Here is a 25,716-nt window from a genome sequence, read left to right as displayed (position 1 = left end):
TTTATAAGATGGCGTCACAATTGGAATTCGAGAATAATCGTAAAAATTCTCTTATATTGACATTCAATATTTTACTGAAAAATTTTAAAAATTTACAAAAAATGATAAAAAAGAGAGAGAAAGAGAATTTTACAAATCTATTATAAAAAAAAATTTTAACGAATGAATAAGCATATTGATATTTCGTTTTACAAGATGGCGTCACAATGCTCGAGGAAGATCGTTAAAATCTTTCGAATTCTCGATCTTGTACATACAAATTCTATCGTAAAAATATTATAAGAAAGATGTAACATAGAAAAGATTGCCACATCGAATCGATCCTCTCATAAATTCGTCCGTTTCTCGTGAGAAGTTTTTTTCTTTCTTTCTTTTTTTTTTTTTTTTTTTTGATACGAGTGACGCGTCGAACAGCCTCCTCTTCAATTTCATTTTAATCTCTCTGTCATCGAAAATGAATTTCGATTCGACGACATTTTTCGAAAGTCGTTTTCGGTTGCGTAAAACCGTTCGAAAGCGTCGCCTCTTGCTGCTGCAACCTGTTCGAAAACGGCGAAGAGGAAAGGAGAAGAAGAAAACGAGAGAAGGAGGACAGCCTCGATCGAGATTACAGGGAAATAATTTTAATAAAACTCGTTGGCGTAGCTGTATACTCGAAACTTTCCCAGCAACTTCGAGAGTAGCTCGAAATTGAAAAAAAGAAAAAAAAAAAAAAAACAAAAAAGAAAAATGTAGAGAAACCTACACGATCGAATAATTTGCAAAACATCTGCCACCTTCGAAAAATCCCCTTCGAATTCTCGCCGACCCTCTTGTATCAAAGAATCGTAAAAATGCCCGCATGCACAGGGGATGCAATGATTCGAGAGAAAGATTAAAGAAAACAGGAAACGTCGAAAGAGTGGTATCAAGAAAAAGAAAGAAAGAAAGAAAGAAAGAAAGAAAGAAAGAAAGAAAGAAAGAAAGAAAGAAGGAAGGAACGAGAGAAAGGGAAGGGGAAAAAAAGAAAAAAAATTCAAGAGGGACAGGAAGGAGGGATAGGAAGGAGAGAAGGGAGGGATCAAGAAAGAAGAGAAAGAGGAGAAGAACAAGAAAGACAAGAAAAAGAAAAGACGGTTATAAGGGGAGGCTGAAAACACGTGATAGAGGACGAGGCTCTGCAGGATACGTGAGCAGCTGCCTCGTTATTTTCAGGACTTTAAAGCTGGACGAAGGCTTCTCGGGATTCGATGAGAAACATAACGCTCTGGAGAGTCTCGACCTGAATTAAGCCTCGAAATTAACGAGGATGTCTAGGCCGATTTATTACGATGTAGTTTCTTCTTTCGACACAAAGAAATCTCGTTCGCACGAAAAAATTAAAAATTTGGCGAAGACTTGTTTAATTTTTATTTATATGGTAAATATATAAATAAATTTTGAAATGAATTTTTGAATCAAATAAAATTTAATTATAAACTATATTATTCAATAGTAAATCTCGTACAGTTGTTTTTCTGAAAAATTACAATAATAGATCTAATTTTCTACCAATTATATTTCTAATACATCCTAGCTTCTAGTATCTAGGATAAAATTCTACTATGCATCGTCTAGAATCTTCCTCGTCTCATGGTCGAACAAAATTTGTCACCCAGTATACACGATGGAATATTCGACACGAAGAGATCTTGGCGCGGATCTACGAAGTGGAAGAGGTTAGGTGGAGGCAGGACGAGGAGGATTAACATTCGTGGCGTGTAACTAAATGTCTACGTCGTGGTGCGATGCGACTGCTTCACTCTCAGGGACGTTAGCACAGGGACAAAAGTCGAAGGAATGGAATTCAGGGCCGTCTTCCTCGTTCATTCGTTCTTTCCTTTTCATTTCGGCTTTAATTTACCTTGGAGATCTGTGTAATTTTCGTTAGATGTTCGATTAACCTTCGATTAACCATGCTTCACATGGGTGAGCATAGATTTCTTCGTTGCTTCTTCATGGCAAAATAAAATTATTTTGAACAATTTTTCGATGAGATAAAGGTATACGATAGCATTGATAAATATCATAAATTATCTAGTGTCCTAGTTCTTTCGTCAATGCGATAATGAAACATGCGATCATGGTAGATAGACTTCTACTTTTGAAAATATCTAACGATCTAAAATCGATCTATGAAATTATATTTATAAATTAATATTATTAAATATTAATAATCGTGGTACAATAATGAAATAATTGTTAAAATCGATATCAAAATCATAGGTTCGTGTAAGAAATAAAATTTGATAGATTTATAACATTAAAATTAACCTAAAAATTAGCATCTGTGTATCCAGAAGCGTTAGAACGATGATAAGAAGACGAGAGAACTTTACACACGATATGGAAGTTCACGGTAGTTGATAGATAAAACAAGATTGCTTATTGTGCACGCGTGTACTTACACGATCCAGGAGCTTATCTTATCGACTAGCCATTGGACCTGATGAATCGACATGATAATGAGTGACGCGCTTCACTCAACGCTGCAGCTCCGAAAACTACCGAAATAGTTATCGAAACTAGCCGAATTTAGCCGAATAGTCGTCGAAAATGAACGAAGATGAACGAACGAAAGAAAATTGCCATTTTTATCGAATGAATTTCTTCTTTATTCTTTTCATTTTATTCTTTAATGAAGATTTCAACGTATCGATATTTAATCAAATTAAATTTAAATTAACTTCTAAATCATTTTCTACAATAATTTATGATATTATTTATCGTTGAAAATAATAGACGTTGAATCAAAGTCGGTAAGTTTATTGGTCGAGATCAAGATATTCAATTTATCTTGAAATATTTTTCCCATTTTTATGGATCTTTATTTTTACACGCACCTTTTTCTGAATTCCGTCGAAACTCGTTCTCCGTTGTAACAATATTATTTTCAGATTTTTCAGTCTGGTTTATTGCATATCGTACCAATTCAATTTATTTTTTTCTCTCCCAGATGTATCATGTCTCTTCGTCTTACAACTCGTATATACAGTTTCAATCGTTTTACGATAAATATTCCGTAATCTCTCTGCTCGATGTATCAAAGATCTTTATCAATATCCAGCTAATTGGAAATGAAAAGAAAGAAAAAGAGCATTGGGAACGAACAAGTAGATCGGACTCGAGAAATGTACATATATTCTTCGGAGGGAACGTTATATCATTCTCGATTAAGGATGATACCGTCCCTCTTGCTTTTGATTATTACACAATCGGGCAATTATTAATACGTTGGGCCAACCAGATGATGGCGCGATGATGATGGGAAGCATTTGAAAACGAGATCAGTCTCGAAGCTCGATTGCTCCTTTGAATATTCTGCCTTTAAATTATAACAATTTATTCGTTATGTAATATACATTAATAAATATTATATTATTTGCCTCGATTTTTCCACTATCGACAATAGGCAAAAAAGAAATTCTTTTGTAAATATAATTTACGATATTTACGAGATTCTAACCTTATTTATTTCTACGAATCTTCAATTTATAGATATATATTGAGTTTATCATCGATTCCAAACCACTTCAATCGATCACGTGTGCAAAATCGTTTCAATCGTATTGAAGTAAAGAATAGATAGATAGATTTCAAATGACATACTTTCGGAATTACTTTCAAGATATAATAATAAAATGAAAACGAAAGAGAAAAAAATATTTGGTGTTTTAAAAATGAAATTTGTATGAAAATTTATACGCACACGCGCGCGCGCGCACACACACACACAGACATCAGGATTACTTATTTACGCATACAATTACATAAGAAATATGATTACATAAGAAAATATTCAAATATGCGTATTCAGTCAAGATTATAATGTTATATATTGGTCGGCGTGCATATTTGCATATTTATAGAAGTACATTTTTTCTTCGACATGTTATTAATTATCACTCATTATAATTTCATTCCGCGTAACAAGTCACGTAAGAAAATTCCTTCCACTTGGAACCCTGTACCATTTTCTCCCTCCTCCATTCCTTTAATTCTTTTTTCCCTTTTCCCAATCGGACAATACGGGCCATTGATGGATATTGTTCCTTCCTGGAACGATCACTACGAGACAAGCGAGCCGTTGTCTTCGAGAGGCATCGATGCACAGGACTTTCTTCAACCGAGTTGTCGATCCGGCCAGATATCTTTCTAAAACGGTTCTGGCTCTCGGCCAAAGTGTCTCGAAAACGTCAACCGAAATCCACGAGTGCGGGAGATGGTACGAAAAAGTCACGGGAGCTCTGACTCTATTCTCGATGGACAAATTTTTGCACACGAGGTCTCTATGGTAATCAATTCTCGGCTCTTTTAAAAAAATAATTAATTTTTCACATTTCACAAATGAAATTTGATATTCATTTCGACAATTTATCACTTAACTTCCGCCATGACAGTTCTTCGATAAATCCTGTGCGAGACTACATCATCTAACCTTCTTGCAATCCGAGCGTCATCTTCAGTCAGTCTGATTAACCAGAGTAAAAATGGCGGCACAACGGTCGAACGAATTTATTTGCCCGCGCAACCCCTCACGAAAAGACCTACGCGATGCTTTACGATCGCAGCAACGTTTCCGAAGCATTACATTCCTCACGCGCCTACACTCTTCACTACTTCGAGGCACCGAGGCCGCGACTTTTAGAAGCTTCGTTTTTTACCTCCTACCGATGATTTACAAGAGAAGGAAAGAGAGAGAAAAAGCTTACATTGCTCTCGAATCGAAATGCACGTGTGTAAGTACGAATAAGGAATAGTATATACATACAAGCTTGTGTCACGTGAGTACACGTGCAATGGATTTATGCGTATACCGCACGCATCGCATAATTCCACCAATGAAAAATTATTAACCGACCATTTGCCTTACGTGACTTTCAGTCAGTATTTTTTACAAGCAGAATTATTTTTCGTTGGATCAAAAAAATAAAGATAGAAATATCTTAAAGGAATAAAATTATAACTATGATTTTGTAGAAATTGATCTTGAAAAATACATCCAAGATCTAGTTATGAATTCATAAGTTGAATATATCTTTTCTAAATTTTTTTTTCAATTTATTTTATTTATCATTCTTGGTTTCAGTTTACTTGAAGGTGAAATTTTCTCCCATAAATTTTTAGATCATGCGAACCATAAAAATACATGTCGATTGGTTGGATCTTGAAATTCCAGTGATACCAACGAAACAGAGAAATCATATAACTAGTACAAAATTGTGATATAATAAATTACTTATTAATTTTTAATTTGTTTATATTATGTTAATTTACGAATTATATGTTACAAACTAATATACAAAATTTTCACAATAACATAGTCATTTCTGTTATATTATTTAACCTATAAAATATAAAAAAAAAATTAATACATATAAATTTATACACATAATTTCCATAAAAAAAACACTTATAAATTTGAACCGTTCTTATATTTTAGAATATCAATTCTCTTATACATATATTATTGTGAAAAACTATTTTTTTTTTATATATTATATCTTTTTACCTATTCTAATGGCTATCAATTTAAATGCACTATTATTAAAATTATATACTCAAGTATAATTATTAAGTATATTACCGATGACGATGCCAATCGCGTTGATTTCGGAATCCTGACGACATCTTTACCTGACAGTATTAGAAGGTCAACTTCAATCTAATGCTGCCCGGTAAGATGTGAACAGATACTCCGTCCGATGTTTTTAGCTCTAATCCACCATCCTCGGAGTTTGTCTCTTGCCCTTTTCGCATATTTCTTCATCCATTTGTTTTGTCTACACTGTTTTTATCATTCGTTTATTTCGTACCTTCCCTTTCCTCTCTCTATACACACATTCTTATGCTTTTTTTTTTATAATTAGAAATAAATCGTGACGAACACGTATCGAATGTAATTTTTCAAACGTTGGCAATAATCGTTGATCCGTCGGTAAAAAAGTAATCTCTACCATTAAACTTGTGAAAAAATAATTCTCAGAGTGCTTCAATTTTACTTTGAAGAAATAAAGGGCTAAGAAGTCAGTGTCCGCTTTATACGTTTAGTGAACCAAGCGTGAAAAAAAGCGACGAGACCAAAGTACAAATAAATGCAAGAATAAAGAAAGAGAGAAAACATGCAGGTAACTGGAGAAATGCATTCATGAAATTCATGAAAGGGAGGGAAAGGGAACAATTAGTCACGTGCGATTGAATAGATAGCAAGAAAGGACATGGACGTTATTGCCGTATTTTGTGTAGCTTTTTCAGTTTAAAAACTACCACAATTAATACATATCGAGCATGCAATAAAGATCAAGTAAGGCATACTAATAATGAAAATATAAAACCATGAATAAAAGCAACATAATCGCGAATAATTGCAAATTCTCACCAAAAATATCTATGATTAATCCATAGTATAGACTTTTAAACTACATTTCATGTTTAGATCAAGTTCAATATATAGAAGGTATCGATTGTAAAATTCAAACTATGCGATTACGACGATTGTGCCTCTTTTTCCACATGGAATAAATCGAATGTTTCTCGGCGTTTTTCTTTCTTTTTCGAATAGATTCGTTTGCCAAGCCCCATTACCGCAGGAGATAGCATCCTCCAGATAGAAGGCGACCAGGGTGGAGATGAGGGGGTTGCCTCCGATGGTAGGAGTGGCAAGCATGTTTTATGTAATCACCAACCGACTCTGCGGGGCTTGGTATTAATACTGGCAATAAATAAACGCCGTCAGGGAGAGACTCGATCCTAAGGCATCTCGCTGTGCTTCGTCTGCCTCTTACCTCCTCTCTCCACCCTCTTTTCCCCATACGCATAGGCGTCGCAAGACTTTTGTACATGGGATAAAATCATGCGAGTTTTTCTATCCTTTTTTCTCTCGCTTTTTTTTTCAATAACTTTCAAACTTTCTCTTTTTTATGTAATGTAATGTCGAAACCATTATTGCTGCTTGCACTTTTCAATACATACCAAAGTTTACGTACTTACATAATTATAGATTGCTCCAAACACATGCTAATAATAAAAGAAAGAAAAAAAATAGTTGCTACATGTTGCTTGTAATTGCTTCTTTATTTTTTTATTTTTTTTTTCTTTAACGTGACGTATTCGATTTGAAATAAATATAGTTTGTTTTAACGATGTAGATATCGACGCTTATGTGCACGCAACCACTTCTCTCATTTTCTCCTATTCTTTTCCAAGCATCCATTCACATTTTACTTTTTCTTATTCGAATACTTACAGATAATTTTAATATTTAAAACGAATAATACGCGAGTTTATATGCAGGTGTTGTCACAGAATACTACGGAGTCGAGGTCGATTGTCCACAACCAATGTCACCAATTTTTTAATACTTCCAATACGCCATTGGTATACTTATATACATATGTACAATCCGACTTCAGCCGTATTATCAACGCAATGAAACACTTGCGCTTATAACCGTTACATTGCATCAAGGCGCGTTTACAAAGTTTTCATACTACCACAAACTATTTATATATTTTTAATTGCTAATCTATTTCTCACAAATATTATACATAGCGTAATAAATATAATAAAAAAGTATAATAATAAAATGAAATAGACATTTTCTTTTAATATATTAATTAATTTTAATATTTTTTCGATTTTATTTAATATATATATATATATATTATTTTCATGGTTATACGCATGAAGAGGTTGCATTCAATATAAGCAACTTGTTTTTCTCTCTTTCTCTTTCTCTCTCTCTCTCTCTCTTTTTTTTTTTTCATAGTATTCAGAGCCGCTTCTTCAGTGAATTTACATTTCCGTGTATCTGGTAACCGGTTTTATGAAGCGACTCATGGTTTGCAACTTAAGTAGAAATTTTTCTCTCTACGAAATATCATTTCCCCCTCTCATAGAGATACACGAAATAATGTAACGACATCGAGGCTGCTTTTTCATACGACTAACATAACGTCTGGATTTAAAATTATTCGAAACAAGTCATTTAAAATTCATCCATTGAAATTGAAAACTTTTGAAATTCGCAATTTTTAAAAAGCTTAAAAAATCAAGAATGTCCATCAAAAAAAAGGGGCAACAACAAAATAAAATACGAAACGAGAAGAAATTTTAATTTTCTTTTATTGATCATACGCATGTGCTCACGCTTGCGAATAGAAGAAAAAAAGATAAAAACGAAATGAAGGGGAAGAAAAAAATAAAAAAATTCTCGTAACCAGTCATGCCATCCATCGCTCGTTATCGCACGACCAGTTGTATCAACTGTCTCCGCCTTTATGCAAATGGCCGAAGGCTAATATCCATAATGAACATTAATCTGTTCTTTTTTTTTTTTTTTTTTCTTAAAGATGGCTGGTCTGGTTCAGCTAAGAAGGAACAACATTCTATGCTCGCAGAAAAGGGACACGAAAACTCGATACGCTATTCCGCGATACGACAAAATACTTTCATGGGCTATCGTTAAATTTAATTGATGCTATCAGGAATATAAATAAATTTTCATATATTCGAGACATCAATGAAACAGAAAGTTATTATAATCCATTTTTCATTAAAAATAAGAAAAAAAGGATAAATTGAAAGATTTAGAAGTATTATAATTTAAAAATGATATAAGCTTCAAAAATATATAAATAAGATAAAATAATTGCCCATTTTTAAGGTCCGTTGACACACACGTGTAATCATATCCTATTCTCATGTTACTCGAGAACGTTCGATTCCACGGTTCTTTTTTCCATTCTTGTTGTAATCATAGAAAACAAGATAGAGTATCGACTTATTATAATACGTAATATGTACTTCCTCTACGCGATTAGATATAAACAAGGTGTTTGGATTAATTTGCTGCGCACGCGAGAAATATACACTTTCTCAATAACTCAATAATCTGAATTCATGGAATCGTTCGAAGGGTGGAAAATATCTTTTATTTCTTTCTATTTGTTCAGATACGGTTTCTTATGAAATGGGAAGAAGAGAATAGAGGAAAGGGTGAGATAAAGAAAAGAAAAAAGAGAAAGAGAAAGGAGGATACCCGTTGCATAAGCTATATTTAACTGCACCTGCTGGCGCCAGACTATTCGCACACGCGTTCACATGCATATTATACGCGTTGCTATACAAGACGCAACGCACTCTGGTGTCGAACGTCCGTTTCATCCGGCAGGACAAGGGCGTGCATGTGACGAGACACTCTTGATTCTATTACATTTGTAATGTTTGAAATAATTTGATATATTTAACATTTTATTTTAAATATTAAAATTTTTCAACAATTTATAGATTTTTTTTATGGAATTTGTTTCATTTAATCAAAATAGAATTCATGAAATTTTAATTTTTTTTAAATTTTTGTTATTGAAGTATTTTAAAATTTAATCATGTATTATGTTAAAATAAAGGATACATTTTTAAAATTATTTAAAAAAACTCGTGATACGTATTGAATAGCGTGACACGCAAAGTCCAGTCATGGTCCTCTCGATAATGTTCCCCCTTCTTATTCTACCGATCCCAACCGAAACGAATCTAATAATAACTTGACCAGATCATGCTCGAATAATTGGTAGGGAAAGAAACAGAGGAAAAAATATCGAAACACGAGTCCACCGAGGGTAAAATGTGCTTCTTAGACGCGCGGCCAAATATGGAGCGACACCGAATGATCTTAGAAAACCACTACAGCGTTTAATTTAATTAAACTACGCGAAACATGCGGATGACGATGAGCTTGACCAATGGGTGTGTCCGTCTAACGATACCCGCCTACCCACTTTCAACATTCCTTGTGTTCGAATCGACTCAACTGTTTTAACCGATAATATACAATTTTAAAAAATATGAAAAAAAATATAATATATAATTAAATCATAGGAAAAATAATTTTTAATTTTAATTGAACATTTAAACGAATAAAAAAAGAAATAATAAAAAGAAGTAAAAATAGTAACACAAGTGGGCACGTGGTATCCATGTTCAAATTACGCGCGTTATATAATCCTACGATCGTTCCGGCAGGACGTGACTATCGATAAATCATCATGTTTCAAAACGATTTTTTAAAGAATGAAATTTATATTTTTTAAAAATATATGAAACCGTAAAAGTTTTATGACTAAATATATATAAACATATATATTTTAAATATAATGAAATCTTGTAAATTAATATCTGTAAGCAAAAAAAATAAAAGAAAGCTTTAAATTTAAAATAAAATTTACACTCACCATGCGCAGAATGTTCAAGATTTTTCCAATAATATGTGGTTATCATCGTGGATATCGACTTCACCAAATCCTTACAAGGTCTTCGATCGATCCTTTAGTGGAAGTAAAACGAAGAGGGCGTAGAGGAAGACCAGTGCACCATTCCAGATATAAGATGTGACGCACTCTCGACTAAAGTGCACGATGACTTGTCGCCGCCATCCTTTATGCTAACGAGAAGGCTCAAAGAAATAGATTTGTCAGGAGATTCGCAGATCACTGAGAATCGCACAGGATAAGAAAGGATTATACTTTCGTGTCGCGCAAGCCCGAAAACCGCACTGTCAGACGGAAGCATGGCACACGATTGAAAACGAATATAAAGGAGGAGGATATGATGACGGAAGATGCAGAAAAGCATTTCAAGCTAAGCAAAAACTGATGAACCGAAAAGAGTGGGAACAAATGGAGAGACGCGAATGAGAGTAGACTTCCTTCCTCTTTCGCCAACGCATGTGCGAGAGGATGCAAGCGAACTGACTTCATTCGTCGACGCGTATTCCTCGTTTCTTCGTCGAATTCTGACCACGAATGGATTTAATAATGGATTCAATAAACTCTTAAAATTCACGAAGTGAAAACAAACGATTAGGAACGACGATCGCGATTAAAGTAACTCCGTTCACCAACGGAATGATCGTCATCCACGAAACTAAACGAACTGCCAAGCAACTCGACACAAACGAACTTCCAAACTGGTGGAACGAGCGGCGCGAACTAAGCTGCGCGGAGGTTGGCGAGAACTCCGGCCAGTCACGAATGCGCGTTTCCATCGTGCCGCCGTGTGGTGGGGATAGACGACGTGCGTATGAGTGCGTTCGTTCCACCGAGCGACGGAAGCATGGTGGGGAGTGGGGCTTGCGCGATATCGCAGGAGCGGGGATGCGGCTTAACGCACCCCGTGAATGATGCAGGTGACAAGTAGGGAAGATGATTGCATTCGTTCATTGCTACTGATATATTGTTAATTAATTTCTTTGCTGTAATTATGGATTATTATCTATTGGAGATACATAATATTTATATTTAACAAATACAATTTACTCGTTATAATTGAATTTTAATCAACGAAAGATAATGATTATATTTGATGTACATAATCGAGTGCAATTTGAACGATACATTTCACAAGAAATATACGAATTCATCATTAAGTATTGTAACTATTCAATTAACTCGCTATTCATAGAAAGTAACGTAAAGTAGTTAATACACTCGTATCGCTGTATTTTACGACACGTTAGCACAAAATGCTTCGTCACCGAGTTCAAGGATGATAACGCTTCGCGTTACAGGCCATTTACGTATCTTTTTTTACCTTATAAACTCCCGTTGTAAATATTATATGGTATTTTGAAGAAACGGAAAAGTAGTCGCAAGTAAAAGTAATGTAATAATGATCACTTAATTAATCAATATGTATCATGAACACGAGTGATTGCGACAGAATTCTTATCTCGATTGCGTGATAATGGAACGTTCGATCCATTACAACAATGATTTACATCGTCTACTCCGTGTAATATAACTTGTCGTTGGAATGAAAATCTCATCCCGTTCACCGTTGTACCATTTATGTAACCAGTGCACTTATATTCCATGTTGGTAATATCTTATCGATGCAGAACGACCTAATGACCCTGTGTTTTTTCATGTCCCAAATTCAAAAAATTTTATCGCGCTTAAAACTAATGATGCCTGGTCTTATGAAATAGGGCGAAAGTGGCATTCTATCGATAATGAGTTGAACAGATAATGTCTCGATGCGTGGAGAAATGGGTACACATAGTTCATATTGCATCATGTCAGGACTATGTCGATAGTTGTGATGAGATGCGAATGGAAAACGAATTTTTCATTATGAAATAAAAAATTAACTTTAGAACCGTTATCTCTTAACCCGCTAGATATAGATAATACTTTTTTGAAGTAAAAAAAAGTACTATAAATTTTAATTTTTTGTATGTTTTTTTGTACATAATCCTAAAAGTAAGAAGATGACGTAAACACTTAATTTCATTACGTTCTCAATACTATATGCTAATAGTATTTCATAATAAAGGATGATTTCCAACTACAGACAACGTAATTTTGAATAAATCGTGACCGCACCTTTATGCCGTGAAACACGTTAAAAGCAATTTTCCTAAAAATGGCGGCCAGAGTCGATGGTCAACACGTATACTACCGGAAAGCAGTATATTGAAAAAACTTCTTGTCCCACAAATCGTTCCATCATTCAAATGCAAATCCATCTACCTTTTCTTTTTCTTCACGAAGATGACGGTCATGAATATATGGAAGGCCAAACTGTTTGAATATTTAGCCACGACCATTATGTACCCGGTTACCCGTTAAACGCATCGCAAGTATACGCTGCTTTCTTCATCTCAACTTAGAAAATTCGAAGTTCCATCTAAGTAAACATTGAAGAACGTGTTCACGAATCAACCTGAAAAAAAAACAATTGTCAATCACGGTCTTTCCTTTTCAAAAATTTATTCTAGAATTTCACTACTGCATGCCGTATATAATAACACCAACTGCTTACAACCGATTGTTCAAAACTGATAGTATAGATTCTTCTCTCCGAGCATATCTCCGGAATCTATAGCAGGGGACCGAGAATGCAACAGTCTCTCGGTTGGCTCGTTTTCAAAGAATAAAAAGTGAAGAAATTCGCCATCACGGTCAGTGACACTACTCACGATCGGCATATTTCCTTGACCACGTCATCCTCGAACAGTGACCCCCGTGGTAGGGCGAGAATTTGCGGAGTGTATTAGTAGGCCATGACGAAAATATCAGACGGTCCGGATAGTAATAGCAAGCATCTAGACGGCATTGACCGCGCCCGAATCCGCGCGCAGGTCGTTCCCCGTTCTTCATGCTGCTCGTTAAAGTCACATTTAGTCAGAGGAAGCTTTACCAGAGTCGTATATGCGTATTTAGAAATGGCGTTATACCAGAGCATCGTTATTAGTTTTCGCTTGGTCGGTTGCGAGGTCAGGAACCATGAAATTATGCAAAAGCGAAGAACGTCCAGAATAATTTCCCTCCTAGCCTCTCCTTCTTCGATTGTTCATATCGATTAAACATAACCCTATATAGCAGATGTCTTTTGTAGAGCACAGTTTTCCTTAAAATTTTTACTTTTACTATGCATGATCATAACCTTAACAAATTTTTACTATGCATGATCATAACCTTAACATTCTCTTCAGACTCGTTAAATTCTCGTTTACCCTGCAAAAGATTTTGTCGATTAGAATTCTGGAGAAAGTTGAATATTTTCGAATATTATGCATATTTTGAAACTAAATTTCGAAAATAAAATAACATATTATAAAGGAATTTCAATCTTTAAAAAAAAAAAAAAAATAGATTTCAAGAAAGAAATTTCAATCCAACGTTAATTTTCCAAGTCCAACACTGTTATACTCTCCCGAACGGGGGATTATACCGGAAATGCGATAGTTCACAGAGGTAAAGGAATACATAAGCCACACCTAGATATAAAGCGAGTGAAATACATGTAGACAAGGTAGAAAGGTCGAGTCAGTAATATATATCCGTTTTCTCGCTATATCCCAGCTTCTATGTCCTTCCTCCTTTTTTTTTTTTTATTCTTTTTGCCATCGACCCAATATGCCGCTCCCATGTTTGTCAACTACATGTGCTATTGTAATACGATGGTTCCTAAGCGTGTTGGCATGAAACGATCGCTAGAAAGACGAGTTCCATTTCAACTTCCTCGGTCCAAACTGCATAAAATATAACCAATATACCTTTACGATCAATAAAACTCTTCTTTATGATTGTCACTTCGCATATTCAACCGTTTTGAATATATACTAGTATAGAAAATATATTTTAATGACGGGAACACTCATTAACGGTAATTAAAATAGACCTCCGTTATGATACCACATTGCGCCATCAACAGAATTGATTTAAACAACGTGTTTGAAAAATTCATGAATATTATCGATAAAACGAATTTATCGTATGATAAAATATTTTCTGATATTTTTATCTATTTTAAGAGAATATTTACGTCATCCGATCTTGCTTAACAAAAAAGGATCACAAATCGAATGATTTTTTAATTAGAAACCATTTGCACTGCCACCTGAAATGATCGAATAGTATTATGTTGTATTCTGCATAAAAAAATATTAGCAAAAAATATATTATATAATCAAATGCACATTATATGGTTTTTATATCCTTATCAAAAACTTATTAATAAAATAATTGTTAGTAATGGTAAATATATATCGTTTATATATATATCAATAATTTTTCATTTCTCTACTTCTTTTTGAATAGAAACGGTGCTTCTTTTCATATAATACTAATGTAATCATAGAATGCATTAAAAATACATGTATGTAAATATGATCGAACCTTGAAACTCAGCGGAATAATTTGAATAAGATGTGGAAACTTCTCGAAAAATAATTATTAAAGATATAATATTGAAACTTATTATTTGAATTATTATATATCTATAAATTATGTATCTTTATAAATATTATATATCTTATAATTATATATTTTTATTTTATATAATAATTTTTACATTACATAGTAACCTAACATTTTAATTTTAAAATCGATGTTACAACTTTCATACGCGCTCGAAATAATAGATTTTATATATACATATAAAATCTGTGATTTTTTTATTTTGTTCACTTAACACTAATGAAAGAAATGAAAATAAACATCGATAGAGGTATAATTAATAAGCGATCCTGGTTAGAAAGTGAAGAGCGAAAAAAAAACGCGAAGAAACGTAACGAAATTGTAACGAAGGACAAACAGACCAGATAACCCGACTATACCTCGGTTAGCAACACGATCGTCTGACTATTACGAGAATGATAACAAGCATGTATATGCTCACCACAGTATCTGGGGTTATCATTTTCTTTTTCTCCATTCTGGAACCAACCGAGGGAAGTATTTAACTCTGAAGAATCAGAGAGTGGTCCAGGGGTCATTGAAAGGAACAGACAGGCTATCCAACCATTACTTTTATTCTTTTCTTCTCTATTTTTGATTTCTTTTTAATTTTCTGGAATGTTTAAAAAATATCGATAATTATTTTGATGATGATTTTTTCTTACTCTTTTCTCTTTTTTTTTGTTTTTTAATTATAAAATTTAAAAAAATATATATTACCTTTAAGCAAATTATCATTTTACGTCTTCAATAAAAAAAGTGTAAACATTCAAGCACATTAGAACTCATGTTATATATATGTATATATATACTTACTTTTTATTAACCTAAAAATCTCATGATTATTCATGAATACATATCAGAGCATAGAAATAATAAGAAAGATCTATTACTAAAAAAACATTCGTATTTTGTCTTTTACAAAAATGAAAAGATTGTCGTAAGTCAATATAGTGACTACGATCATATTATATGCATATGCACAACTGAGAAACATTTTAAACGCAAATATTGTCGCAGTTCAGCACATCGAGGGTCTTCGTATCCGCTGACGTCACATTGACCCAACGACTCCGCCGAACTTTGCGCCACATTAACATATCGATTTACAAACATTTATATACGTTCAATTTCTATTTGAAAGAATGAATGTTCCTAATCAAACATTATAAAAGAAAAAACGCGGCAGCTTAATAATCAGCATCATCAACTTGCATCGAACATTTTCATTTTAATATTATTGAGGATAGCTATTCAAAAATGATCCACATCAATTCATCGTAATATATAAAAAAAATATTGTATTTCGATAATAGGTACTGACAACTTTTTTATTCAATCTTATTATGTAATGATAATTGCTTTATTTTGCTAAAAAAAGCAAGATATTTTAATAAATTTGTCAATCTTACCGATGTATTAATAAATAATAGGTTATTAATCTCGATTATATATTAATTGTGAAAACATTTACACAAATAATTAAAATTTTTTTAATAAAACACAAATAGAATCAACGATTAATGTAATTTTATATATACATACATAATAGAAGTTTTATTAATTAATAGACAAATTATAAAATAAATATATATTTGATACACTTTTTCGTCCCGTATCTTGAGATTTTTTGAGTATTTAATATTATTTTTAATATTACAATTCAGCATAATTATATTAATACATTTGAACATTTAAATATTAGAATTAAATGTATTTGTATGAAACTATAACTATGATAGAGATAAAATTTAGAAATCTGTATTTTTTTAATTGTTTATAAATATATTTCTTTATGTAAAAATTTCTATTATCACAATAATATAAATGATTAAAAATAATTTAAACAACAATTGTATCCAAATTAATTTCAGGCAATCTTGAAAATCGAAAAATAATAAATAATTAATTAAATATTTTTCTATTTCAATATTATTATTAAAATATTCATCATAAAGTTGCTTCTTTCGGTTCAGTACTGCCATCATGTGGCTGTTCAATGAATTAGTTAAGAAATTGAATTGATACTCAACCGATAATTTTTTAGTCGATAAGTAACTTAATTAATCTACATCAATTCATACACTATGTTTTTGATAATTTGATACATAATACGAAACAATGTGAGAAATAATTTATAAAAACAAATATTCGAAATATATTTTTTATTTGTTATGGCGTGAACAAAGTGCTACAAGTTACATAAGAAAATAACATAAATGTATTTAATGTATAACTGAAATTATGTTGAATAACATAATTTGATTGCTATGAACATAAGTATAAATCTTTTATTATTTTGTAATATCGATATATTTATAATTTTTTTATTTCTAACAAAAATTCTATAAAAAGTTATTTATAGGAATATATCTCTTGATTTTTACATATTATTCTTAAATAATATTCCTTCAATGTGTATTGCTTTTTTGTGGGATTTGAACAGGGTATTTCATCATCTGAATTTGTATCCATTTCTAATAAAACTTTCCTTTTTGTGATATTATTGATTAATTGATTTGAATTGTCATTAATATCATAAAATTTTTCATACTGTGCCAAAAAACTGAATTCTCTTAACCTTTCTAATATTGATAATGAAAGAGCATTCGTAGCTACTTTATATGCTTTTTGTAAGGATTGTTTATAATTTATTCCATGAAATTCGGTCTGTAATAACAACTAGTATTATTTATAATGAAATTAATGAGATGAAATTTTAGAGAATTAAATACCCTTTTAATTAATTGATCATATTTATATGTTGCAAATGGTTTAAGACTTCGCTTATGAATCCAAGCACATTCAAGTTTTTCTTCATTAAAGAATGTAACATAATATTTAATCTATAAATTATATATATTTTATTATTCTGTTAAAAAAAATCATGTTATATAAAAAAAAAAAAAAATATAACTTTACAGGTATAAGAGAATTTTTAGGCAATTTATAATATGTAAAAGTATCAGGACAATCATTTATTATTCCAGGCCACCATGGAAAACCTTTCATATGTGCCCAAACAATACTACCTGCATTATAAGCATTTTCAATTAAATTAAATTTAATGGCAAATGAGTTAGGATGTTCTGGTATATTACAAGATGCCATTGATTTATCTGTGAGATCATACACATTAATATTAATATATATGTATGTATAAAATATATAAAATTTAAAAAAAAATATATACAAACCATAATTCATTTCACAATACCATATTTTGGGTACACTTAGTGGATCATGATATTCTTCAACGTATCTCCATTTTTTACAATTTTTTCTGCAGCATTCAATCCATAAACCAATATCCCTTTTAGGTTGTAACCAATATAATTTTCCTTTCCAATTAAAATCATATTGAAATAATTCTTCTGCATTTGGATTGAATACTGAAGAATCAAAAAAAAAAAAAAAAAAAAAAAAAGAAAGAAAATACCATTTCAATAATATTAAATTCATTAAAATATCTAACACATTTTAAATTTCCATAAATTTTACTTATTATAAATCTATGAGTTTATAAAATAGCATTATATCATACAATTTTATTACAATTTTCCCTTAATAGTAACATACTTATTATAATTAAATTAACAGCTAACGTATACTGTTACACGCGAAAATGTGTTAATTTTTCTTTGATATCAGTATTGGTTTTCAACGTATGCGTGCATTTCTTTTCACTGTTTATACACCTACCTACAGAAGATTCTTGTGCTACATTGTTTCTGTTGTTCACTACGTTCACGGATCTGTTTCCTAAAACATTTCTATCGTTTTCTTTATCGTTCGCTTGTACTTTAATCCTGTCTAATTTGGCGCGTAATCTACGTATTTGCTTTTGTGAAGAATCGAATCTATTGCATTTAGTTGTGTGTTTGTGAAACAAAGTATTATTTGATTCGTCAAATGGAATATGAATTCCGCTATCTATAGTATTTGAAGCATCTAATTCATCATCGGTGTAATACAACTTTTTTGGCTTTAAATCTCCCTTCTTAGGTTGTTTTTTGTACTTTACTGGCGCTTTCGGCGTTGGTATACTTTTCTTTTCCATCGGTGGGGTATAAAACGAGTCAGACATATTTTCAATCGATTGTTTATGAGATAAATTGAACTATTGAAAGATAGATATAAATGTGAATTTTTTATCAACCTTTTAATACATTATCAAAAAATTATTATTCTATTATGGTACCTGTGACAAAAAATTTGTTGACGAATTGGAACGATTTACTTGCTCGAATTCCCATTTTTCAAATAGTATCGTGGGAGTTCGTCGATTCAAATCTGATCGTTCAAACAGAAAATTTCTTCCTTGGATATCGTTTCGAGTGGGTTGATGCATGATTGAAATTTAATTTAATACTATAACACTGTGTACCAAAGAGTATCAAAGTATTATTTTTTTAACGAAAAACAGTTTAATTTATCACAAAAAAAAAATCGCGGGATGATGATTAAAAATTACGAGTGAATGAGGAACCCGCCGCGTTTGTAATGGGGTTCGCATATCATTTTGCACGGTATTTGTTGCAAAGCAACGCGAACCAATAAAAATTAAAATTTTTTAACAAATGACAAACGTATAAAATATTTATCGTAAACATGTATAAAACTTATGTTATATCTATATAAACGATGTTAAACAATATTGAATTGTTCATTCATATCTAAATTGATTGAATAATTATAATATAAAATAAAATTAAATAAAATTAAATGAAAGGTAAAATAAGATAAACAAATTAATCTAGATTCTTTTAAATTTTACAATTGCCGCCATTACTTTCATTGGTTAATTGAAATTTCGTCGCGCGCAGTTATATTCTAATTCGTTGTTCCCATCGTTCGCGATTCAAAAGAGTGTCAGTCGTGTTTGTTGTCCGTTATAAACCTAATGTATAAGATTGAAAAAAGATTGCATTTTATATTAAAAGTGTATCCTTCTGTATCCTTCTCTTATTTAAATGTATTAAATAATATAATTGTGTTACTTTTATTGTGAAACGTAAGTAATATTTTTAATTATTAATCACTTATTATTCGTACATAGTATGAAAGTAATCGTGATCACATTCACATTAATTAAATTAATTTTTTTTTATATGATAATTAATACAATAATTAATTTTTTAAAGAATAATTATATGTAAAATATCATAATTAGATTATTAATACTTTTTAATTAAATTATTTTAATTTAATAATAAATTAATGAATTATATTTTTGATATTATTCGTTTTATATTTACATATATGTAATACATACACAAATTAGAAAACTAGTTGCTTACATCATTTCTATTAGTATTCAATATTTACAAATGTGTAGTTTATTTACATTAATACAAATGATAGTTTATTTCACATCTATATATCTATAGCTATGTGTGTGCGCGCATGTGTGTGTGCGCGCACATGTGTGTGTGTGTGTGTGTATCTTAAAACAATTTAATATATGTGTATATGTATATATATATAATATATATGATATATATATTATATATATATCATGATTCGGAGGTATTATATTTAAAATATAGTTTTTAGAAAATTTATATATATAAATTACAATAATTTTTACAATTCTTTAAGAATTTCACGTTTATATGATATTTGAAAAATTTGTTTTTCTCCGATCAAATTATATTTGATTGCCGAAAATTGCCGAAGCTATCTTCGGCTCATTCGGGTACCCACATAGAAAATGGAGTTTGAGCAAAGCAAGCGAAGCAGCTATTCGCCATCGTTGATGGGCGCTCAACGACAGTTCGGAGCTGGGTGCATCACATATCTTGTGACAAACGTGGATTTTTGTGCTTAATACGAACAAAAAGTACATCGAAGTGAAACTAAAGCAGTGTGCAAAACGTTTGAAGGTAAGTTTATACGTTTAGCAAGGCAATTAAGGACAAAAATTCAGAACGAAAACTCTAGGCACAGGCGACCATCCGTTTACAGAACGCATAAACCATAATCTGCGCATGCGCGATCGCGGGAACGATAAATTTACGCAGAGAGCCGAGTATACATGATCGTAAAGAGTTTTCGAGCAAATGATTGGATAGCCTACTATTGCTCTGAATTTATGAACCTAATATGAAAAAGATTTTATATAATAATTTCTTATGAGATAATGTATTTGCACTTCTTGTATGCGATAAGAAGAATTAATTTACAACTTAATGTAATGTCTTTTCTTTTATGTATTATATATCTTTATTATGATAATTTTTATATTTACATATATAATGTCAATTCGAAATTTTATTTCGAAAGTTTTTGTTCACTATGTAGAATTTATGTGTACAGTAGTCAATAAATATTTATTATTAAAATCTTGCAATTTAAACTTATTATTTATATTTGTATTTTTGAATTACTTATTTTTTACAATATTTAATTTTTTTTTTTGATAGAAAAACAATCATTCATTTCTAATTGTCTTTAATTATTTTTTAGATTTCCAAAAATGTCATCTGCACAAGTTGATCGGACTACTAAAGTAAGTCAAATTACTAAAAAGGAAAATGATAAATCAAGAAAAACATTTAACTCTTCTCATAAAAAGCATAAACATGAGGATAGTCGTCATTTTAAATTTGGTAGAAAACGTCTACAAAGTTTCACTAGCAATGGTAAATTTTTTCCACCATACAAACGTAGAAAGAAGGAAGGTGCAATTATTCCACCCACAAAATTTCTGCTTGGTGGTAACATATGTGATCCTTTAAATTTAAATAGCATGCAAGATGAGGAAATAAATAGAGCTATGAATGCTGTCACACCTAAGTCTAGCCCATTACCAACACCTAAGCATAAAAAAGAAGTTATTGAAGTCATAATTCCACCAAATATCTGTGATCCTTTGAACTTAAGCAATTGCAATGACAATGACGAATATGAGAAACAACTTATATCACCGACAAAAAAGGGCTCTAAACGACGAAATAGAAAGAAAAAACGAGCATCTTCTGGTTCTGGAAATGATGCAAGCGATTCTATTGAAACTAAAATTAAAGACTGTGATGGTATTGATGTTGTAGAACCTATGGAACATAGTGTTTCAGAAAATGTTGAAACAGAACAGCAACAACCACCATTGAATTCACCACCAATCAATACATCCAGTCAAGTTAAAGAGTCAAAACCAGAAAGTCCACAAAAAGACAAGAATAAATTACGTTTAAAAGGTTTAGAGGAACCTAAAGATAAAAGATTAAGAAAATTGGATGTCAAAGATAAAATTGTCAGTCCTGTAATTCCTCAACCTGGAGCATGGAAACCTAGACCACAACATAGACCGAGTCAAGACAAGAAAAAGAAACAAACAATGCCCAAATTCAGGGAGAAAGATGCACGTTATCAATATGGAAATTATAATAGGTATTATGGATATCGCAATTCTCATAACGAAATGGACACAAGACTGACAGTATTTGCACAGCGAAAACATTTATTTGTTGGGAAAGATGTATTAGACATTGGTTGCAATATTGGCCACATTACCCTTTCTGTTGCAAGAGATTTCTCTGCTCGCAGTGTAACTGGTATTGACATTGATAGAACACTTATCAATATAGCTCGAAAAAATATCAAACATTATGTCAATTGTGTACAGTCTCCTGCTGGTAATGAAGACAGTGATCATCAGGATGTAAACTTCTTCCCAATATCTATGCCAATCAATTATGGCCCAGTAGATATTCCAGGTTTCACAAAAGATAAAAGTCATAAAGGTTTCCCTTACAATGTTAATTTTGTACAGGTATCATATTAGAAAAAATTATATAAATTTTATAAATATATTAAATAAATTTTATAAATTATTAAGTTATAAAAAAATCTAAATATGTATACATTTTTAGGGTAATTACGTGCTCGAGGATGATTCTTTGTTATGTACAGAACAACCACAATTTGATGCGATTCTTTGTTTATCGATAACTAAATGGATACACTTGAATTTCGGAGATGCAGGTTTAAAACAAGCTTTCAAACGTATGTATGCACAATTACGCCCGAGTGGAGTATTAATATTAGAACCTCAAGGTTGGAGCAGTTATACTAAGAAAAAGAATCTCACAGTGAGTATTTCATTTCAATTAGAAATATAAAAATATATTTATATATTAGAAATATAAAAATATATTATAAGTATTGAATAATATTGTATATAAAAATATATTAATCTTATTTCTTATTTCAGGAACGGATATACAAGAATTATCAAAGCATTGAGTTTCGACCACATAATTTCACGCAGTATCTACTATCTTCTGAAGTGGGTTTTTCTAAATGCGAGGTATTATCGATTCCTCCCCATCCGGCAAAAGGATTCCAACGGCCGATCCATTTGTTCACCAAAGCAGATTTATCGCAAGATGATTTGAGGAAAAACATGTTGAATAGACAAGAACGAAGGGATGAAGAGAGAAGGAAATTGAAGGAATATGAAAGAAAATTGTTCAAAAAGGAAGACGCTAAAGAGGGAAATATGTCAGAGATCAGTCAACAAAGCAACGAATCCATGAGCCAATATGATCAATTAGAGAATGTTTATGCCCCTAGTGCAACTCCGTGCTACGATACACTTGGTCACAATAATGATAATCAACCACCAGACGCTTCGAAAATGTGTTACGTGGATGTAAATATAGAAAACGATAAGATAGAAACGGAAAGTCAAATCGAGTCGAATGTAACGAGCACATCCGAGAACGTACAACTGAATAATAAATCGACGATTGAAAATCAAAGAAAGCGAAATATAGAAACGCTAGAAGATGTTAATAATACACCTACGGATACAAAGAAATCGAAAAATGTTGATGGAACGATCAGATCTGTCACGAGCGAAATTGATAGGATAACAGAGGTTAAGGAAGAAGACACGTCGAAAGCGTCAATTTCCATAAGCAGCAGCAGATCGGGGAAGGAGCAAAGAAGGAATGAATCAAATATCGAATCGACGACGACCGAAAAGCATCATTCGAGCATCAGTCGTCTGAATGAAAGAAGCAACGAGGAAGAGAGTAGAAAGGATTCGAAGATCAAGGAATGGAAAGAATTGGGAAATGGATTGAGGAGTCCTTGCTCAAAGAAGCAAACGGAAAGGCAACATTGTGAATTGATCTCGGATAACACGTAAATAGATATTTTTACCCTCTACGTAAAAAAAAAAAAAAACAAAACGGTGCTACCATACAGACTTAGGCTGTTCGACCTTACCTATTTTCGTTCTTCTTTCCATCCATTTTTTTTTTTTTTTTTTTCCCCTCTCATAAACATCCTACTAAACAGGCACTAAGTATTGTGTTGGTTTCAGCGGTATTATTTATACATTGTAGCGTTGAAATATGAGTAATCGAATAATATCATTTGCAATACGGAATATCCTATTTCCAGATTTCATAGGCAATCTCGACGAAAACACGGCAACGATAAACGAATAATAAAAAAAGGGATAAGTAATTATTATTTATTGGACAAATAAGATTGATATTGATATAATGATTTTCCATAATGACCATCACATTAGCATGTAGGTCCATCGATCTACATCATTTCCCTCCCCTTCTTTTTTTTTTTCTTTTTTTTTCCAATCCGTTCCATATTTCTTCTCCCCCTCCCCTCCTTTTTTTTTCTCTTTATAAAGATTTTTAATTATTCACCGAGTTAATTAATACACCGAGTATAAATAGATAGTTATCTTTTTAGGATACCTGGTGAGAGTTTCAGTGTAATGTAATTTGTATTAGCGCGTCTGAAATTAATCTTGAATATAAGAGACTATTGCTATTACCAGGTGTTATATGTGACACAACGTGTGATGCTCCATTAGAGAATGAGACTCGAGAAGGAATAATAATAATAATAATAATAATAATAATAATAATAATAGTAATAATAATAATAGTAATAATAATAGTAATAATGATGATAATAATGATAATAAATAATAATAATAATAATAATAATAATAATAATAATAATAATAATGATGATGATAATAACAAAAAAGAAAGCAGAAAAGAATAAAGATCTAAAAGTAAGCACTGTACATGATAGAAATTGTATCGCTTAACACATACGTACGAATGTGATAGCGAAATAAGAATGCGTCTATATCTGGCTGTGCCTGAGAAACAGTAGTGTATTAAACGAAATACCGTGGCAAATTTGAGAATGATGGATAGGCGAAACAAATTCTAAGTACGTGCCTAAACGAAAACAAGCATTTTGCATTTCGCTACTACTATCTGAGCACGTTTCCCGAATATTATTATATAACGGGGTTAGTCGACCGAAGACTGACTTTTTTTTGGCTTTACCGTGTCTTTCGATGAAAGAGGAAATGAAAAAAAAAAAAAAAAAAAAAGAAACGAAGAGAGAAGAGGAGAAAGAAGAAAGGATGCGTGATAAACGATATAATAAAAGGAAATAGATACTCAGGTTGTGCTTCGGAAAACTGCGAAACTGCTCCGTGCTTGCGATCGTGTCATTGCCATATTCGTTTTTCCTATGTACAAAAAAGAAAAGAATCGAAAAGAGAAAAGTAGAAAAAAAAGAAAAAAAATTAAAGAAGCAAAGCACTGACAGTCAGCACTGACAGTTCTCTTCGAAACCCATCCTGAATTGGAAGAAAAGAGAGAGTAAGGAATATACGATTATTATTATTGTTATTGTTTTGGTTATGTCGATTAATATCGGTCAGCAGAGATATCCACCACTTTAACGTATGTTTTTAAACTTGATCCATTTTCTTCATATATTTCAGGCTGTTTATTCTTTTACGATAATGTGACAAAAAGACGCTGCTTTTAATTTTAATTGCTTATCAACTCGTTGCCTTCTATTGTGAATTATATGTGAAGAAAGACGAAGAAGAAGAAAAAAAAAAAAAAAGAACCGATAAATGTTCTTTTCTTCTTTTTTTTTTTTTTTTTTT

General features: G+C 31.6%; 2 protein-coding genes and 1 long non-coding RNA gene across 8 annotated transcripts; 1 reads left to right on the top strand and 2 right to left on the bottom strand.

Annotated features, from left to right (window-relative positions):
• Positions 1-11,357: 11,357 nt before the first annotated feature.
• LOC122718082 lies at positions 11,358-14,391 on the bottom strand. 4 transcript variants are annotated; one of them, XR_006347319.1, is made up of 5 exons: positions 13,799-14,391; positions 13,465-13,535; positions 13,256-13,392; positions 12,841-13,179; positions 11,358-12,741 (listed from the first exon to the last, which is right to left on the bottom strand). It is a non-coding gene; the product is annotated as an uncharacterized LOC122718082 (long non-coding RNA). The 4 variants fall into 4 exon arrangements; XR_006347318.1 differs by having other exon boundaries at positions 13,256-13,535; positions 13,799-14,014; positions 14,078-14,391; XR_006347316.1 differs by having other exon boundaries at positions 13,256-13,535.
• Positions 14,392-17,053: 2,662 nt separating this feature from the next.
• On the bottom strand, positions 17,054-19,360 carry LOC122718110 (zinc finger CW-type PWWP domain protein 1-like). The gene is made up of 5 exons (XM_043942813.1): positions 18,961-19,360; positions 18,462-18,879; positions 17,682-18,151; positions 17,495-17,605; positions 17,054-17,429 (listed from the first exon to the last, which is right to left on the bottom strand). Exons 1-5 carry the CDS (start codon positions 19,108-19,110, stop codon positions 17,115-17,117), a joined length of 1,464 nt encoding a protein of 487 aa, XP_043798748.1. The 5' UTR covers positions 19,111-19,360; the 3' UTR covers positions 17,054-17,114.
• Positions 19,361-19,649: 289 nt separating this feature from the next.
• Positions 19,650-25,370, top strand: LOC122718222 (7SK snRNA methylphosphate capping enzyme-like). 3 transcript variants are annotated; one of them, XM_043943078.1, is made up of 5 exons: positions 19,650-19,773; positions 20,470-20,644; positions 21,228-22,533; positions 22,634-22,852; positions 22,975-25,370. In XM_043943078.1, the coding sequence occupies exons 3-5, from the start codon at positions 21,238-21,240 to the stop codon at positions 23,914-23,916; spliced, it is 2,457 nt and encodes an 818-aa protein (XP_043799013.1). In that variant the 5' UTR covers positions 19,650-19,773; positions 20,470-20,644; positions 21,228-21,237; the 3' UTR covers positions 23,917-25,370. The 3 variants fall into 3 exon arrangements, with proteins under 3 accessions (XP_043799013.1, XP_043799015.1, XP_043799016.1); XM_043943080.1 differs by having other exon boundaries at positions 19,690-19,773; positions 20,439-20,644; XM_043943081.1 differs by lacking the exons at positions 19,650-19,773; positions 20,470-20,644 and having other exon boundaries at positions 21,330-21,403; positions 21,510-22,533.
• The last annotated feature ends 346 nt before the right edge of the window (positions 25,371-25,716 follow it).

Source organism: Apis laboriosa, unplaced genomic scaffold, assembly GCF_014066325.1.
Source record: "Apis laboriosa isolate Shangri-la unplaced genomic scaffold, ASM1406632v1 scaffold5_cov152, whole genome shotgun sequence".
Taxonomy (NCBI): domain Eukaryota; kingdom Metazoa; phylum Arthropoda; class Insecta; order Hymenoptera; family Apidae; genus Apis; species Apis laboriosa.
The sequence above is the reverse complement of the archived record's forward strand: the minus strand, read 5'-3'. Positions and strand labels throughout refer to the sequence as shown.